We start from the raw sequence: 17,795 nt of genomic DNA, 5'->3' as shown, positions 1-17,795 counted from the left end.
TTTGTTCCTTACAGCAGGGGGGTGTCTAGAAGGGGAGCAAAGGGGCCTGCATCCTGAAATATGATAGGCTGCCCCATCAAAGTCACTGTATTAGAAATATTAGTACTGTACTGTCTTATAGTGCCCCAAACCATTACACAGCATAGAACGGGCCACTAGTGCTACTGATTCTAGCTCTTATTTAAGTAAAAAGTTTTGAAAGTGGCGTTTTGTGCACCAGTTTTTTTCACTGGAGGAATATTTCTGACTGAATATTGAGATTTATGTCGGTGTTCTCCATGAGTGTCATGTTATTTTCGTCAGACAGATAACGCTGCCTCCACATGAACAGAATCAACTTTCTGGGATTTCCTTAGCTGGATGATTGAGCATGTACCAGGAACAGTCTATAGTGTTTTCAGCAGAGGGGGCAGTAGTGCTCTTCTCGTGGGGTTTCTAATACCACAGGAAGAAGAAGAAGACGCCGTTGCTATGCGACGACGCTACAACACTCCCATGAACTGCTAGGCATAAACAACCATTACTTAGGCTAGCAACTCATATTTTAGGGGCGTCTTCCGGTGACTTTCTGTTCATCAGTCCAGGTAACAGGCTACAGTTTTTAAAGCAAGTACCATACAGTGGATTAATGTCGGTGAACATACTATAATTATGTAGTTGAACAAAGGAGAGGGACAATTGGGAGAAAATGTTTGGTGGACTAGAAATTAATTTATCAAGTTTAATCGGTAAGAAAACGGTACCAGATGAGAGTGTATATGCAAATTTTAAACTTACTTCTTTGAAACACACTGTGTTCATAATCATATGTCTATATTCCTGTCAAACTCCCATGGCTAGCACAGAAAAATCTGAAGCACCAGAATGCAGTCTTTATATTAATGATGGTTTTTTTTGTCAGTGCGGGTGATTTTTAGTGTAGTTTTTAATTTTCTATTGGATTCTATTTCTTTTCAACTAATTGGACATTATTGCATTGTTTATATTACAGCCATGCCTCTTCCAGACACATTCTACTGTGCCCAGCAAATCAACATCCCTCCCGAGCTGCCAGACATCCTTAAAGACTTTACTAAGGCAGCCATCCGAACACAGCCCAAGGATTTGTTGCAGTGGTCTACGGCGTAAGTCTTAATGTCTGTCAATGAAGGTTCAGGTTAAGAGTAGAGATATGTGTGATTGTGTTTTATTCCAGTTTAATTCTCACAAACAGGAGCATAAACCATGTCTCCAGGCTACATCACTGTAGGAAAAAGCAGGCCCCTTTCACCTGTGCGTGTCTTATCTTTGCATTGACTAGCTGTAATTAGATCCCAAGGGCTTTCATGTTAGTGCAGCAGTTAAACTATCTTACTGTCTCGAATAAAGAAAAACCATGCTAAAAGCACTCGATGATATGGAAATATTCAATTTATTTTCTTTTACCTTTTATTTTCTACCTCTAAGGACTCTCAGCATCCTCTTCTTTTTTATTGACCAATGTAGCTTGGCTTTGTTTATAGCAATAGACAAAGTGAGTCATACAGTGAAGCAAAAAAACGAATCGAGTGCCTCCTGGGTGATGAGATGTTTGTGTTATTAAAGTTATACTTGGCTCTGTTCCCTTTCAGAGATCCTGAAAGTCAATAAATGCATGGAAAGTTATAATTTTTCTTTTCTAATAATGAAGTGAAATATACCACAGCATGCCTGGAAAACCTCTCACAAAGAAAAGCAAAAAGAACCCCAAAACAATTTACTCAGCTGATGGTGTCCATGATAAATTGTTTAACATCATTTAACACGCTCTTTTTTTATTGCTTTATTTGAATGGTATACTTAGGAAGCTTGGGGGCAGATGAATTTCAGAGAATGGTGATGCTAAACACAGTGTTTAAGAATTCTTTGCTAATTATTATGACTGTGTCCTCTTCCAGATACTTCAGTGCTCTGTCTAAAGGAGAGTGTCTGCCTGTTAAGGACAGGCTGGAATTAAATGTTGCCACCCAGAAGACGGACACTGGGCTGACTCCAGGTCTTCTGAAGATCCTCCACAAACAGGTAGTTTCTCAACAGCAGGCTCGTAACCTGTAGAAGTTGTCGCACAAATAAAAATTTTATTCTCACTGCATTTTACTTTATCACATATTTGCGTTTTGTCATTTACTGTTTTGCTCTTATGGGTATAATTATAACTTCCATTGAGTTTAATGTCCAACTTTGATTACTCTTCTATTCTTTTATGCGTGTTTTTATGTGTGTGTCTCCATATTGCAGTGATGTTTCCCGTGTGGGTCATTAAAGTTTCATATTGTTTTAAATCCATTTTATCTCACCTGGGCTGTTTGCTGGCATCTCGGTGTGGCGGATTCATTAAAAGAAATGAATAATTAATATTTCCTTAAAAGCTAGCACTTAAGCAGCAGCATTAATCTTGTGAGAGTGCTGCTCTTTTGCTGTCTCGAGTTTTTCATTTTGTAACATTTTAAACTGCATTGATAGTAGAAAGTCTGAAAGAAATCCAGAAAATCTGGATGCAAAACAAATGCAGATCTGTGCCATTATTTGAGAGATTATTATTAGTGTTTATATCCTGTTCAAATCGACTTTTTATTTGGATTACTGTGCATCAGTATTTGCGGTTATTTATGCCCTGGCTGTCCACATATAAAAGTCTAGAGAAGAAAGGGATTGTAAGTAAATAGAGCCACCAGATTCTCCATATCCAACCTTGTTGTTTATTTGTGGAAATAGGACTCATTTCAGATTTTATCTAGAAAGTGAATAACTAGATTTTCTTCCACCTAAAGTCTCCTAACCCCCCATTTTTTATCATCAAATCATAGCTATTGCCCAAGAAAACCTGTAGCAAAGAGGAACTGCAGGCGAAGTGGAAGGGCCTGTGTCTACCTGTGGCTCAGCTGGAGACCCTGCTGTCGCTGGGCAGCTTTGGCTCAGATATCGACTGGATGGACTTTTTTGCCCTGGGCTGCAGCGCTCTTGGAGGGGTGAGATGTTCACAATCCTGGCTATAAATGCAAATACAACTTTATATACTTCTTCCTTTGAGCCTTAAAAACCTGGTGCGAGGCCAAGCACAGCTGGAGATCCTCCAGCAGCACACTGTAGTCTCCAGGTGTTAATGTTAGATCCAGGAATTTGCAATGCAGTCTCCATCATCGGGGTCCCCTGGCTCCAAAAAAGAGTGACTGGATAAATCCTTTAGCAGCTACTTGAATCTTCGCTTCGCTGTTAAGCCAATGATTTTTTTTTTTTTGGCTTCACAGATTCAGATAGAGCAGTAGTGACAGATCAAAGAGAATTTATTTAAGCATGAAGAACTTTACAGAAGATAAGTTGGTGTCTAGGAAAGCAAATGCAGCTAAGCATTAACAGCATTATGTGCTCAGTGTTAGTAATTTGGGTAGAATTCTACTCCTGTTTTCAAGGCTCTTGAACACTTTAACCACACGAGGGCACTCTTATGCTACTTAGATTTAGCTGTCTGAGTTACAGTGTGTGCATGCAAGTATATTTGCAGTGTGTCTTGCTTAAATGGAATGCGACAGCAAACTAATTCTTTGTTTTTGTGGCAACACACATCCTCAGACTCTTATCAGTTCACTTAAGTTTGCCTGCGAGATCCTAACAGAGGATGAGACGGGTGGTGCCGCAAAGATCCCGTTCGACACCTTTGTCAGGCTCTACACTTACCTGGCTCAGCTAGACGGGGACGTGCCACAGGAACACATTGACAACTTCCTCAGCAGTCTGCAGCCACAAGTGTAGGTGTCATTTTCTCCTCAGATGTATAGCTGTCAGTCACACCACAAGCATAATGGGTGTAGTAGTGGACAATTTAGCTATTTTGTATGCATAACTATTTTTTTTTTTTCACACAGCGTAATTAGTTTCCCAGTTTGAATTATTTCTTCAGCCCGAGCTAAAAAAAAAAGTTTTGTTTGTTTAAAAATAATATTTTACTCTTTTGTAATTCAGTCATAACTCTGGATGTGCTAAGCAGTGTTTTAACTCTGTTGGCCCAACATTTCTGCCAGTCAGTGTCAGTTGGCTCAGAGGCACAGACAGTTTAAGCGCTAAGCCATTTCCCACTAGCCTCAGATAATGTTGTGAGATTGTGATGTTCAGTGTTGTGAAAATCCCTATGCTGCTGAGTGGAGCTGTTGCACTGATTCGCTGGTTTCTCTGCCCGACAGCAACAAGCAGAACGGCATGATTCAGGTTTCCAACTTCTACCCCAGCAGGAAGGGAGGGAAGCAGTAGCAGAAAGCAGTGGAAGAAAGAAGTTAGAAATAGGAATAAGGAAATGATGGCACCCAATTAATAAATGGAGCAGCTAACGCTTCGTCAAGCACAGCTGTTTTTCCAAAAAGAAATTGGTCCCATTAATTGTTGGCATCAGCCACTGTGGCCGATTATTCATCAGTGTCCGGCTGAATCAAGCCGCTATTATGAGTCGGGTTGGATTTAATGAGCAGCAATAGAAGCACAAAGCTGCCATGCTCAAACTGTCAGGTAGGGCGTGTGTGTATGCTTTTTATTTCCCATTCCCGTATGACTCGGCTAGTGAAGTGCATTTATCATGCACGCTGCCTATCAGCTTGCAGCCTCGCCACATTTGGCCTCTCTGCTCGCGTCTGCATTTCACCCAGCAGACCAAAAAAAAAAAAAGGAAGTCAAATAGATAAGCGCCTACGCCACAAGAGTGTGATTTTCAGCTTGCATTAGAGACTTGTGTTATATTCACTCCTCTGTGCAGTACTGTAAACAAACACAGGCACATTTCAACACCAGTGACAGTGACAGTGTGAAAGGTCCTGAGGTCCAGAGATACAGTATGACTGTTATTAACATATTTGCCTCTCATACAAACACACACAAAACTGCTACGTCGGAGGTATTTCAACAGACAGCATAACAAACGGGATCAGAAAAAATTCCGTTTTCAGACACTTTTGGCATTTGGTCGCAGGGGTGGAGGATACACGCACACACAGATACTGTAGCTTACCCCTTCCAGGATTGCAACTGTGGTCAAGTCAAAGAAGACTGGAAGACAGATAGAGCCCCCACTAACTCGATAACTGCAGGCTCTCCGCCCATATGACACAGCAGAGAAAGAATTTTGTCAGGGCTTCCAACAGTGATCTTTTTGTGCGACGCCCACGTTAGAACTGAGTAAATGAGCGCGCTGAAAATAACTCAGTATTAACTGTAATCTGCTCATAATGCTTTTATATTTGGAAAGATTCCTATTTGTATTGATAGCTTTTATGTCTGGGTGAAGTCTGAAGCAGAGATAACTCTGGTATCAAAGATTTAGCGCACGATGCAGGCAGCGCATAATTTGTCTTCATTAAATAACACAACATTCAGAAGCCATGCGTGAGGATGTGGATCGCCCAGCTGGAATTACAAGGTTAAATAGGACGAGATTTTTAGCTGTACTTATATTGTATTAAAAGAGGTATATAAATTGACAAGTGGAAAACATAAACACTGATTTGAACTTGGTTTCCTGTGGATCTTTTTTTTCCAGGAACCGATGAACCTCTTTTGATAAGGAAATCAGGAAGTTTTTGATTCTGTGCAGGGTTTTCTCATATACAGGAATTTGCGGCAACCCCACACGTTTTATGCATAGCCAGAGGAAATATAACAGTTCCTTTTTTAACTACTTATTAGGGATTCATTCACCATTACATAGTGGGCATTACTGTGTATCAGTTGCACAGAAATAATAAAAAAAACCCATTGATTTTTCAAAATACAGACTAGCCTTGACTGATTTTTTATAAGGATTATAAAAACGGCCCATTTTGAAACCGGAAAAACCCTGCGGGGCTATATATGTAGTTTTTTTTCTTTTCTCAAAAAAGTACATGTTTGTGAGCTGGTACTTTCCAGTGATCTAGGAATTACCCTTAATGCTGTTACTGCTTACAATAAAACACTATGTTGAAAGCTCAGTTGTGTATTTATTCAGTCTGCAAGCAAGCACTATTGCTTGCATGAGTGTTAGGGGCTTCTATTTGAAAGCTTTTTGATCTAGTGAATTATTATGTCGTTGTTAATTGGATTTAGATACTCTGGTAATGTTGCTACAGTAAAACAGCAAAGTAGTAAAAACATGTCTTTCACCCTGTGCACATAATTCTTCGAGATTTACAAAATCCAAGCCTCGTGACAGCAAATTACGAAGAGCAGCATCCTGTTGACTTAAATCAAACTAAACCTGGCAAAGCTGGCAAACTGCATGTGTTTTGAGACACAACATGTTCTTGTTCTTTAGAAAAATGTCTGTCTTGTCAGTCACACCTGTCTTGGTTGACAGTTCTAGTAAAGTAAAAATACAATCCACCAAGAATGCTGTGGCCTCAACACAGAGAAGCATTACTATCCTCCTCCTTATCATCATTAGTTTATTTATTGAAAACACGTTGAGGGATAGCCATAGAGGTGCTGAGGTACACAGTAAGGTGCAGAAGTAAATCTATGGAGCAGCAAAAGAAGAATAGATTGTAAATCACTGTATATGTAAATACCTACTGTTTAAATGCAACACATTATATGCTCCTCACAAAGCATTCCTTGGATATCCTCAAATTTCTCTCCAATAAAAACTTCTTTTTAGGGGCATCTTGCACTATAATAGTCAGGCTTACAGTTACAGATGCTGTGTGCCCCCTTTGTTTTAGGATGTTAGAACATGGAAAAACATGATGTAATTGCAAAGATGTCAGTGGTTTAGGAATCTCAGCTTTAGGGTGGACCTTGTTGCGCAGCCTTTACTGTTTCTCCAACTTTTGCTCACAACATCACATCTCCAGGGACGTGACAAATGTTGCAGGGCAGTGCGAAGGGGAAAAAAAAGGCAGTAGAAGAGAGAGCAGACACAAAGGCTTCATACAGTGACTCTGTTGTGTAAGAGATTTCGGGGTAAGGATAAGGGAAAACATATTTCTAGCTGTTTTCTGAAGTTGCAGAATTTATCGTTCTGTGAGCTGTATTGTTGAACTGGGTTGAGCTAGACTCCACTTTGGGAGCATGAGAGCATTGTTGGTTTGAAAGATTTATGGGTCGGTTTTATCAGTCGGTTGGAAAATCTACATAAGTAATCTGTGATGACTGGAGATGTTTGTATGAATTGTTTTGCTGTACATACATATATATGAATGAAATGAATTTAATTGACATGTAACATATTTAATGCATGTATATTACAGGGAACTGCAACATGGGATGATAAAGCCACTGGACTTTATCTGCTGGGACGATGTGGCTTCAGCTCCATAACAAACCATGCACACCGAAGCTGGAGGTTTAACAGTGGAGGTGGATTCGAATCCTAAAAGGATTGTGCATCATGTGCTGATATGTCAAAAATAAGGAAATGATCTGGAAATACTGTCTACATTGTAAATGCTAAAAACAGAAATATGGCTGATACGTCTGGGGTGTACGCTCACCGCCATCTTTAAGATGGGCACCTGTCAATCAAGCAAAGACCCGCAAAGCATTTTCTCTTTGAGCCTCATTATCTTCCTAATGGAACAGTGATCTTAAAATCCCCACTGTGACACATATCAGCAGGTGTGAATTTAATTATTGAGACTTAAACTCGTTCAAAAAAAAATACTGTAATTACTTTTTGCATTTTGAGAGAGGACCTCGGGGTGAGGGGTGGGGGTGCTTCATCAGATTCTGGGATTTATTGCATCCATTATCATGCAGCCGTTGGAGGACCAGCATTTTATACAGCTTGATAAGTCCCTTGTACAGTAGCATTACCTACATGATTATGCACAGTCATTAGTTGCTCTGCAAGACGGCCAAAAAGAAAGTACGCCCTTTTCACTTTGAAGATTTTATATATCAGGACTTCTTAAAAATTATCTGGTCCTTACCAGGTTCTAAAATGATTTAATGAGACGAAGGATGAGCAACATCACGTGAAATATTACACAGTTTCATTATTTGATTAATGAAAATCAATGTGTGTGAAAAACTAAGTAAACTGTGTGATTCTGCAGCTGCCTGAAGTGATAGTTTTTTGTGTGACTTTATCAGTCTCTCACATCACTGTGAAGGGATTTAGCTGTTGTACTCCTTCCATTAACTGGGGTTTTCTTGCATTTATTTATGCACAGTTCTATTAAGGTCCCACCACAGTGTTTCAGTCAGGTTGAGGTCCAGACTTTGACAGCACCTTGATTCTTTTCTTTTTCAACCATTCAGTTGTAGATTATATGGTGTGTTTGGTTTCATTGATCTGTTGCACGACTCGATTTAGGCAAAGCTTTAGTTGTTTGACAACAGCCTCACATTTGACTCTAGAACACTTTAGTATATAGAAGACTTCACGGTCATCTCAATGACTGGAAGGTGTCCAGGTCCAAAGCTGCAAAACAATTCCAAATCATCACCCCTGTGCTTTACAGTTAGTATGAGGTGTTTGTGCTCATATGCTGTGTTTGGTGTCTAAAATTAGATTGCCAAGGATGCCAACACTGTCACTAAAACCTGCCACAAATATTGTCAGACAGAGTCAATCTGTTGGCATACGGTCTGTTAATTGTATGCAGTTTACATATCTGTTCCCATCTACATAGACAGAAATTCACATTTAACTATTATAACCTTCCTGTTTTTTGGGATACAGTATAACCAACCTCTTCGAGTTGTTGTCATTGACAAAGACGCATTCAGACTGATGGAAACATGCTGGCAATCTGTCTGCATTTATTAATTAGACAGCATAATCTCAGAGTGGTTGCAGTTCAGGGTCAGACTGGGACTGTTTGCAGAAAGGTTGCCTCCTATCAGGTGAAATGAGTCCTCTGGGGTGAGTTGCCTGCTCTTGCAAAGATTACATCTAACTTGTTTTCCACTTGTGAATAATTCTTCTTACAGCAGAATGATGAACCAGATTAGTTGGAGATCACCCCACAACCAATCCCAGATGGCCATCAAGAATTGGTAATCTAAGGTCTTTGCTGATGTCTTTCCTCCATGTCTTCCTCCTTAACACACACTTAAATGCTACAGACTAGTACTAACAGCTGCTGATGATCAGTTGATCAAGTGCATTGGATTAACAGCACCTTGCTGCTACTTACTGTCTTAATTCCAATATTATGTAAGGTTGCACTTGTTTGTAGTTTGCCATACTTTTTATTGAATAAATAATAACCCAGTGTAATGCTTCATGTGTTGTTGCCTAGTGGAGGATGTATACTTGAATCCTTAAAACTGAAAGACGATTTTTAAAGATTTTTTTTTAATTAATCTATTTACAAGCCTGATTTTGTCTTTGGTCTGGCATCATGCTACCAATACGTAACACTGATTGGTACAGCCTGTATTTGGGAGGGTTTTTTTTAAACACATGAATACACAGCACTTAATTAAGGGCATCTAGTGATTGATTAAAATTAGCTAATTACCACTTGTAGACTATTGAATTTTTTTCCCCCTACTTAACATTCTACAAAAGCTTTCTCTCACCATGGATTTAAGTGTCGCCCTCAGCTTCTGAGTGCTGGTAGTGTTTTCTGCCCTGGCTTCATTAACTTATAAGGCAAGAATATCAAGAGGTTCTAATCAATCTATTAATATTCACCACGTTAGGGTCAGTGCTATAAAGAGAAAAAAAAAATTCCAACCTATTCTCAGACAGAAACAATCCTTTAAAAGCCTGTCATAAACACTTAATTTAAGTCACATTTTCAGTTCATTACACACATGCATGCACCTAACAGTTCAGTGCTTGTGCACATACAGGGCTCATAGTAGATCATTGTGAGGGGCTCCTGCTATGTGCCAAAGAGGGGAGCATCGTGGGTGTTTTGGCTGCTTGAGGTTTTCAGGGGAAAAATGAATGACTGAAAGAGGAAAAGCATACAGGAGCCTGTGTAAACATACAACCAACAGCAAGGTCATTTTATTTTCTTGCAGAAAAATTCAAGAAAACTCATCTTTCTTTCCTGGAAAGAAGAGTTTTCACATACAGTGGGATGCAAAAGTTTGGGCAACCTTGTTAATAGTCATTATTTTCCTGTATAAATCGTTAGTTGTTACAATAAAAAATATAGGACACACACAAGGTGATATTTGAGAAGTGAAATGAAGTTTATTGGATTTACAGAAAGTGTGCAGTAATGTTTAAACAAAATCAGGCAGGTGCATAAATTTGGGCACCACAAAAGAGAAATGAAATCAATATTTAGTAGATCTGCCTTTTGCAGAAATTCCAGCCTCTAAACACTTCCTGTAGGTTGTAGGAGATGGCCATTCCAGAACGTTGTACTTGTTCCTCTGCATGAATGCCTTAGTGGATTTTGAGCAGTGTTTCGGGTCGTTGTCTTGTTGAAAGATCCAGCCCCGGCGCAGCTTCAGCTTTGTCACTGATTCCTGGACATTGGTCTCCAGAATCTGCTGATACTGAGTGGAATCCATGTGTCCCTCAACTTTGACAAGATTCCCAGTCCCTGCACTGGCCACACAGCCCCACAGCATGATGGAACCTCCACCATATTTTACTGTAGGTAGCAGATGTTTTTCTTGGAATGCTGTGTTCTTTTTCCTCCATGCATACCGCCCCTTGTTATGCCCAAATAACTCAATCGTAGTTTCATCAGTCCACAGCACCTTATTCCAGAATGAAGCTGGCTTGTCCAAATGTGCTTTAGCATACCTCAAGCGGCTCTGCTTGTGCTGTGGGCGGAGAAAGGGCTTCCTCTGCATCACTCTCGCATACAGCATCTCCTTGTGTAGAGTGCGCCGAATGGTTGAATAATGCACAGTGACTCCATCTGCTGCAAGATGATGTTGTAGGTCTTTGGTGCTGGTCTGTGGATTGACTCTGACTGTTCTCACCATTCGTCGCTTCTGTCTATCCGAGATTTTTCTTGGTCTGCCCCTTCGAGCCTTAACTTGAACTAAGCCTGTGGTCTTCCATTTTTTTCAATATGTTCCTAACTGTGGAAACAGACAGCTTAAATCTCTGAGACAGCTTTCTGTATCCTTCCCCTACACCATGCGGGTGAACAATCTTTGTCTTCAGGTCATTTGAGAGTTGTTTTGAGACCCCCATGTTGCTACTTTTCAGAGAAAATTAAAAGAGGAGGGAAACTTACAATTGACCCCCTTAAATGCTCTTTCTCGTTATTGGATTCACCTGCGTATGTAGGTCAGGGGTCAATTTGAGTTCCAATAATTCGTTCTAAAGGCCCTATGACAGCTGGGATAGGCTCCAGCGCCCCCCGCGACCCTGAAAAGGATAAGCGGAAGCGAATGGATGGATGGTTTTGGAATCAATAAAATGGCAACAGTGCCCAAATTTATGCACCTGCCTGATTTTGTTTATACAATTATTGCACACTTTCTGTAAATCCAATAAACTTTATTTCACTTCTCAAATATGTAAATATGATATATTTAACTGACACTTTTTAATTTAACAACCAACAATTTATACAGGAAAATAATGACTATTAACAAGGTTGCAGCCCACTGTACACGCGTCTTATCGGAAAATGCCTTTTTACATGAAGAATATTCCATGGTAATGCTTCTTTTTTTAAAAAGTAATATTACTCTGCTTATAGGTTAAGACATATTTCAAACACATGCTGTGAGGACATTTTGGTTTTATTTTAGAATTACAGCTATTTGTATACACAACTCCCCATTATCAGAGGCTCAAAAGTGACTGTTTGACTGCTTGAAGTCTAGAACCCACAGATACAACCAAATGCTGTTTCCTTGCTGTCAGCAACTGCCTGCTTGTGGATCACACTGTCTTCAGTAAGTAAAAAGCCGGCTCTGCAAACCGCAAGTATTTCCACTCATGAAAGCATCTTTTGACTGAAGACTTTGACAGTGATAGTCTTACCTCCTCAACAGTGTTCTCGACTAGATGTGAAAGAAACCAACAAAGTAATTCAGAGTCCGTCCACTTTAATCGTTTTCTGTGGTCTTTCAGGCCACTAAAGATTTTGCTATCTCTCTCTCATATGTTTATTTGGGTTTTGCAGCCTAATGATGGCCACCCTCACTTGCATCAGCATCTCACCATACCACAAAACTACTTGTCAGTGAACTGTTCAGTTGCTTATGAGCCTCTGAAAATGATGACTGCATAAGAAAACGGCTTCATGAATTTGAGCTGAAAGTCAGCACTTCAGTCACATCTTGATTTTTTGATTTAGAAATTGGTTGAGGAGGTGTACGCAGACAAAACGACAAACATTGTGTCATTATCCAAAAACGTATGGACCCAAATGTATTCAGTGGATCGAGGACTTAGTAAGACACTCACACTTTCATGAAATCCACACATTATCAGAAGTCCTTAGGTCATCTGTTAGAGAAAATGTGATTTGTCTTCTGAGCCAAGGTTGAGCCAAAGCTGTGCATGTGAAGCATGTGATGTGCAATAAACACGACGTGATATAAATATGACTACAAGCAGTGATGAGGCATTGACCTGATTCATACTTAATTCTGTGCTGTATTTAATAAAAGTCGCTTAAATTACACTTGCCACCTTACTGGAGGTGGTTAAACATACATATTTTCATGGCGATTTAATAAGTTCAATCACTTTGTCAACTTTCCATTCCGTGCAATAGTGAAGAAAGTCTGATTTGCAACGAGGCTGTTCTCAGTTATCAGGCAGAATCCTGCACCGTGGGATGCTGTAGGACATATACAGAGTGTATGTCTGCAAATGTAAAGTGTCCTTAACTGAAACTTAAATTTCCCAACAGCTGTGTTTCTGTCCCAGGCCTTGATGATAAAATGTCCCTTTGAAAGAGATAAAGAGTTCGTATCCTAAATTATCACCCTTGTTAATGTTCCCTTCCATTTTTAATGAGAAGAATGAGAAGAGTGTCACTGTGGGGATTTGCATGTCGTAGCAGGTTATTTGATTTTATAATACAGTTTTCTAACCATCATTTATATATCATGATAGAAAACAAACACAGGAAATAAAGCTGAATGGTAAATGGTAAATGGCCTGTATTTGTATAGCGCTTTTACTAGTCCCGCCTAGGGACCCCAAAGCGCTTTACACACCCAGTCATCCACCCATTCACACACACATTCACACACTGGTGGAGGCAAGCTACAGTTGTAGCCACAGCTGCCCTGGGGCAGACTGACAGAAGCGAGGCTGCCATATCGCGCCATCGGCCCTTCTGGCCAACACCAGTAGGCGGTAGGTGAAGTGTCTTGCCCAAGGACACAACGACCGAGACTGTCCGAGCCGGGGCTCGAACCGGCAACCTTCCGATTACAAGGCGAACTCCCAACTCTTGAGCCACGATCGCCCCAATTGAATAATGATAACAACAACAACAACAACAATAATAATAATATAAGGCAAACTGTTTCGCATAAGAACTTGTAATATCATGCCATCTATGAATCCCTGCACTTTAATGGGCTCTGGTTATTGAGTTTAATCCCCTGAAAGACCAGTTTAGTGCCAAGCAGTACTAGCCAATTTCTTTTTTACTAAAGGAAAATTGTTGCTTTCACGGGAGCTTTATTCTGCTGAACATTGCACTGAATAGCACTACTACAGCTGAGGGATGGATCAAAATGTAAGACTGGAACAGAATCCAACTTGAAGTATTAACACTCAATTGCCTGTTGGTTTGCTCTGCTTAGCTAAAAGGATTGTGGTCCGACACCACAGGCCTGTGATAAAGCCTCCCTTGTGACAGTTATAACTGTTGAGCTGTGGTTATTTCAGCTGTGTCTGGACTTCCCTTTATAGTTAGTTTCTCTCTTTGCATTACACTGCAACTGCATTACAATAAGAGGTAGTTCTAATATTTTGTTCACACCCTTTTTTTTTTATAAATGAGAGTAGACTAGATATTTGGGAATATTGTAGGAGAAGCAGGTGAAAAGAGAAGTAAAAGAGTCTGTTCCTACTATCTGCCCCCCTCCCCCCGTTTTACGTCATGTGCTTTATTCTGTATTCAGTTCAATTTAAAATACTATATAGGGATAAAATTTTGCTAAATTGATAGCTAGGACCATCCACTTTGTGTGCATTTGTGCGTGTGTAACAGGCTGACCGCATGTAGAAGTGATATGTGTTTCAGATTAACAAAGAAACAATTAATAACAATACAATGGAACTGCAGAATAGCAATGACAGCACAGTTGTATCAGTATTGTCATGCGTTGCACCTGTTGTCTCTTGTCATGCATAAACAAATGTTGCTGATTTTATAGCAATCACACGTTTGTTTCCCAAGGAGATGTTGCACTTTAGTCTTGAAGTGTGAACGAGGCCGTGGTGCAGATCCATGACACACTGGAGAGATGACATCTCTTGGCTGGCTGCATAAGCTGGTAGAGGTACCTGGAGGGCAGAAGGTCTGGGCTTGCTTGCTTAGGCTGCTGCCTCCAAGACATGGATGGATGGAAGCTTACAGTCGGGAGTGACCAGTTAGCTAGGTTGGTAATTTCAAGCTTTGAAAAGAAGATTCGGCGTAGATTGGCATATAAGACCCACTTATCCCAACACGAACGGAACCAACACACCCTGTCATTGACATGAGCTGTTACCTCCTCCATCCTATAAATCTCTAGCGTAATTTCCCACCATAATGACAAAGTCGGTATATCTTGCAAGGACCATTTCTTAGTTATACCTTTCTTACTTGTCTGTGAAGGTTGCAACAAGTAAAGCTTTTAACAGACATGTATCCTTTTTAGACCAATTCTGCGGTATACATCCAAAAAAGATTGTCTTCATGTCCAAAGGAAATGTACAGTCAAAAATGCCTTGTAGTGTACCATGAATGTCTTTCCAGTAGGTCCGTAGCAAAGAACAATCCCACATAATATGGGTGTGATGTGCTTGTTGGTGTCCACAGTTTCTCCAGCACACAGGAGGATTCGCATCATAATGAGCCTTTTGACACGGAGTAATAAAGAACCTTATCATAGACTTCCATCCTAATTCCCTCCAGCTGCTGGAGGAAGTACTCCTCCATTGCCGTTCCCACATCTGAGACCATTCCTCCCTTGAGACACACACCCCTCCCTCCTTTTCCCATAACATCTTCACATAGTCAGTTGAGTGGGGAAGCTTATTTATAAGAAAATTATACAAAAAGGAAATGAGTCTTGTATCGACATCCCCACTAAACGCCTGTCTAAACAGAGTTACCAATTCCACATTAGTGTTTGACATCACACCGATTGTTGTCTTTATATAATGTCTTATTTTCAAGTATCGATAAAAATCCTGATTTTCTAGATTGTATTTCTGTTTCAGTGTGTCAAAACTAATTAAGTTCCCATCCTTAATCAAACTATCGAATGTAGATAACCCTTTAGCGGACCAACTTTTAAAACGTGAGTCCAATTTATTCGGGACAAAGTCAGAGTCATATGCATACCATTTAAATAAAGCCAAATCCCGTTCCAATTTAAATTCTTTCACGACTTTTCTCCATACAGGGAGTGTACATGACACCCAGGGGTTGCAAACCTTGTCAATACATTCTCGAATGTTCGAATCCATCAAGACAGCTTGTACTGGAGAGGAAAACATGCTCTCCTCAATAGTCTTCCATTGTGCTTGGTAGCTTGTATCACACCAATTGACCACAGTCTTCAGCTGAGCAGCCCGAAAATAATTTTTTAGTGACGGCAACCCCCATCCTCCCGCCTTCTTATGTAGTTATAAAGTTTTAAAACAAACCCCCCCCCCCCCCCATATAAACCGCAATATTATTTTATCCCATTCGTTGAGCTTACATTTGTTCTAATGTCTTCATAGGTGCTGCTTTGTTGCACAGAGTGTGGCTCTTTCCTAACCTGGCATCTTTAGAGATCCAGTTTTGTCTTTGTTGGCCAGTCTCTATGAACTGATACTTATATAAACAAACTGGTACATATATATTGGATTTCCTCTCTATTTCAGCATTCAAAGTGTTTTCTTATGCCAAGCCTCATTCACACACGCACACAAGCATTTCTTTCTATGCTGAAGCACTTTTAATGTAAGTTGCTCTCCAATGGACGCATCAGGGGAAGCGCAGGGTTCAGTATCTTGCCTTGAAGAGCCGGGGATTAAACCTCTGACCTTCTTACTGGTAGAATATCTGCTCTGTGTTTTATGCGTGTTTTGGTCTAGTCAGTCACTGTGCTCAGACAGTCAGATTCCCACCATGCACTGACTGTTTTGAGCCAAAAACCAGTGGGGTTTGTTTTTGTCCAGCAGGTAATGGAATTTTTCTTGTTCTTTTCACATAAGTTTCAGGGAAATTGTGTGAAATTGTTGTTTTTTCCCTTTCTCTTAATATAGCAAGTTTTTGTAATTATAATGTTGCAATGTCACTTTTAGGCCTCTCCCAATAAGTTTCCACAATTGTGAGCTGACTTGGTTTGAAATCTATGAAAATTAGTTGGTGAATCTGTGAAATATCATCAAATAAAAAGGGGAAATAAAAAAGGCTGCAGCTTCACCACAGATCTAAACTAACTCAAAGCTGGAGGTGAGGCATTCGAGTCTGTGATCTATTGCTCTGGTGTCTTTGAGTCCTCTGCTGCCTGAGCAGAAAGTGAAATTTCACAGATATATATCTCTGAAAGTGCTAACAGTGACTGATACCCACACAGCAGCAGAGTGATACGACAGAGATGGATGAGCCATGGGAGAGCAGAGCTCTCAGCTGGGCGTAGATGAAGGTATAATAATAATAGGGACACACTGGGACTGTTATGCACTTGATTCTTTTCCAAAGCAGATGATGTCAGCAAATTGATGTTATTGTTACTGAGAGAAAAAAGGATACTACACTAGAGAGAATATCTTAGAATTTGAGTTTAAGACAAAATTCCCAGAAATCCTGCCTTTGAGTGTAAAGTCGAAGGAAACAGTCATCAGAATCAAGCAGAGGTCAGATGTAGAGAACTAGCGCAGACAGTGTGAGCTGAAATTGCTTCTGCAACATCATCTATGTGAGGTTTTCAGAACTTTTAAATCTTTTTACCCAACCACAATGGTGACACCACATATGTAATGATAGATGGGATTAGTGTTACACTAAGTGATTTTTTTGGTAAGGTTTTGCTTATTTTTACATAAAAGGTTTCTGTGTTGAGCCCACACAGTCAGTCGTTTTGCTTTGCCCAGAGCTGAACGATATGTATTTTCCTTCCAAATTAGTGTGAAGTTTCCATGAGATGAAAGCGGTTACTCAAAAGCGTAGACACAAGCCCGTAGTTTAGTACCGAGTAATGAAGGCCAATCTAAGTCTCTATTATCTGGACTGACTCATGGAAATAAGAAAGAGTGACATATATATATATATATAGAGAGAGAGAGAGGTGGCTGAGGATTAAAAAAAGAGAAAAGAAAGAAAGACATTATCTCTGACTTGTAGAAAATATGATCATTAAAATTGTAGCCCTTCTTTTAAATGCAGTCTGCATAACATCAGGGGCTTCTTCAGTGTTTGCTGGATTAACTAGATGCATGTCAGATACAATCTCATATTTACTTCAATCTTTTTAGTATTGCACTTAAAAGTCCAGAATTGAATACTAACTATGCTAATTCCCAAACATAGTCAAAAATCCCTATATTATCCATATTATTATACTATTCTAGGAATATTGTTTCCTATAGGGCTACAACCAGCAGTATAATCCAACACACACACACACACACAGAGTGAGAGAGAGAGAGGTCCCAGTCACCTCTAATCGGATTAGGCGACTGTAGGTTAACATTGCTGCTGCCTCTCTCCGCCCTA

At 40.0% G+C, this 17,795-nt stretch overlaps 1 protein-coding gene across 1 annotated transcript; it reads left to right on the top strand.

Annotated features, from left to right (window-relative positions):
• Positions 1-467: 467 nt before the first annotated feature.
• Positions 468-4,376, top strand: ropn1l (rhophilin associated tail protein 1-like). Its single transcript, XM_006794701.2, has 6 exons — positions 468-584; positions 992-1,124; positions 1,917-2,040; positions 2,826-2,987; positions 3,589-3,764; positions 4,197-4,376. Exons 2-6 carry the CDS (start codon positions 994-996, stop codon positions 4,261-4,263), a joined length of 660 nt encoding a protein of 219 aa, XP_006794764.3. The 5' UTR covers positions 468-584; positions 992-993; the 3' UTR covers positions 4,264-4,376.
• Positions 4,377-17,795: the final 13,419 nt, after the last annotated feature.

Source organism: Neolamprologus brichardi, chromosome 9 (genome assembly GCF_056152115.1).
Source record: "Neolamprologus brichardi isolate AB-2024 chromosome 9, ASM5615211v1, whole genome shotgun sequence".
NCBI lineage: Eukaryota > Metazoa > Chordata > Actinopteri > Cichliformes > Cichlidae > Neolamprologus > Neolamprologus brichardi.
The sequence above is the reverse complement of the archived record's forward strand: the minus strand, read 5'-3'. Positions and strand labels throughout refer to the sequence as shown.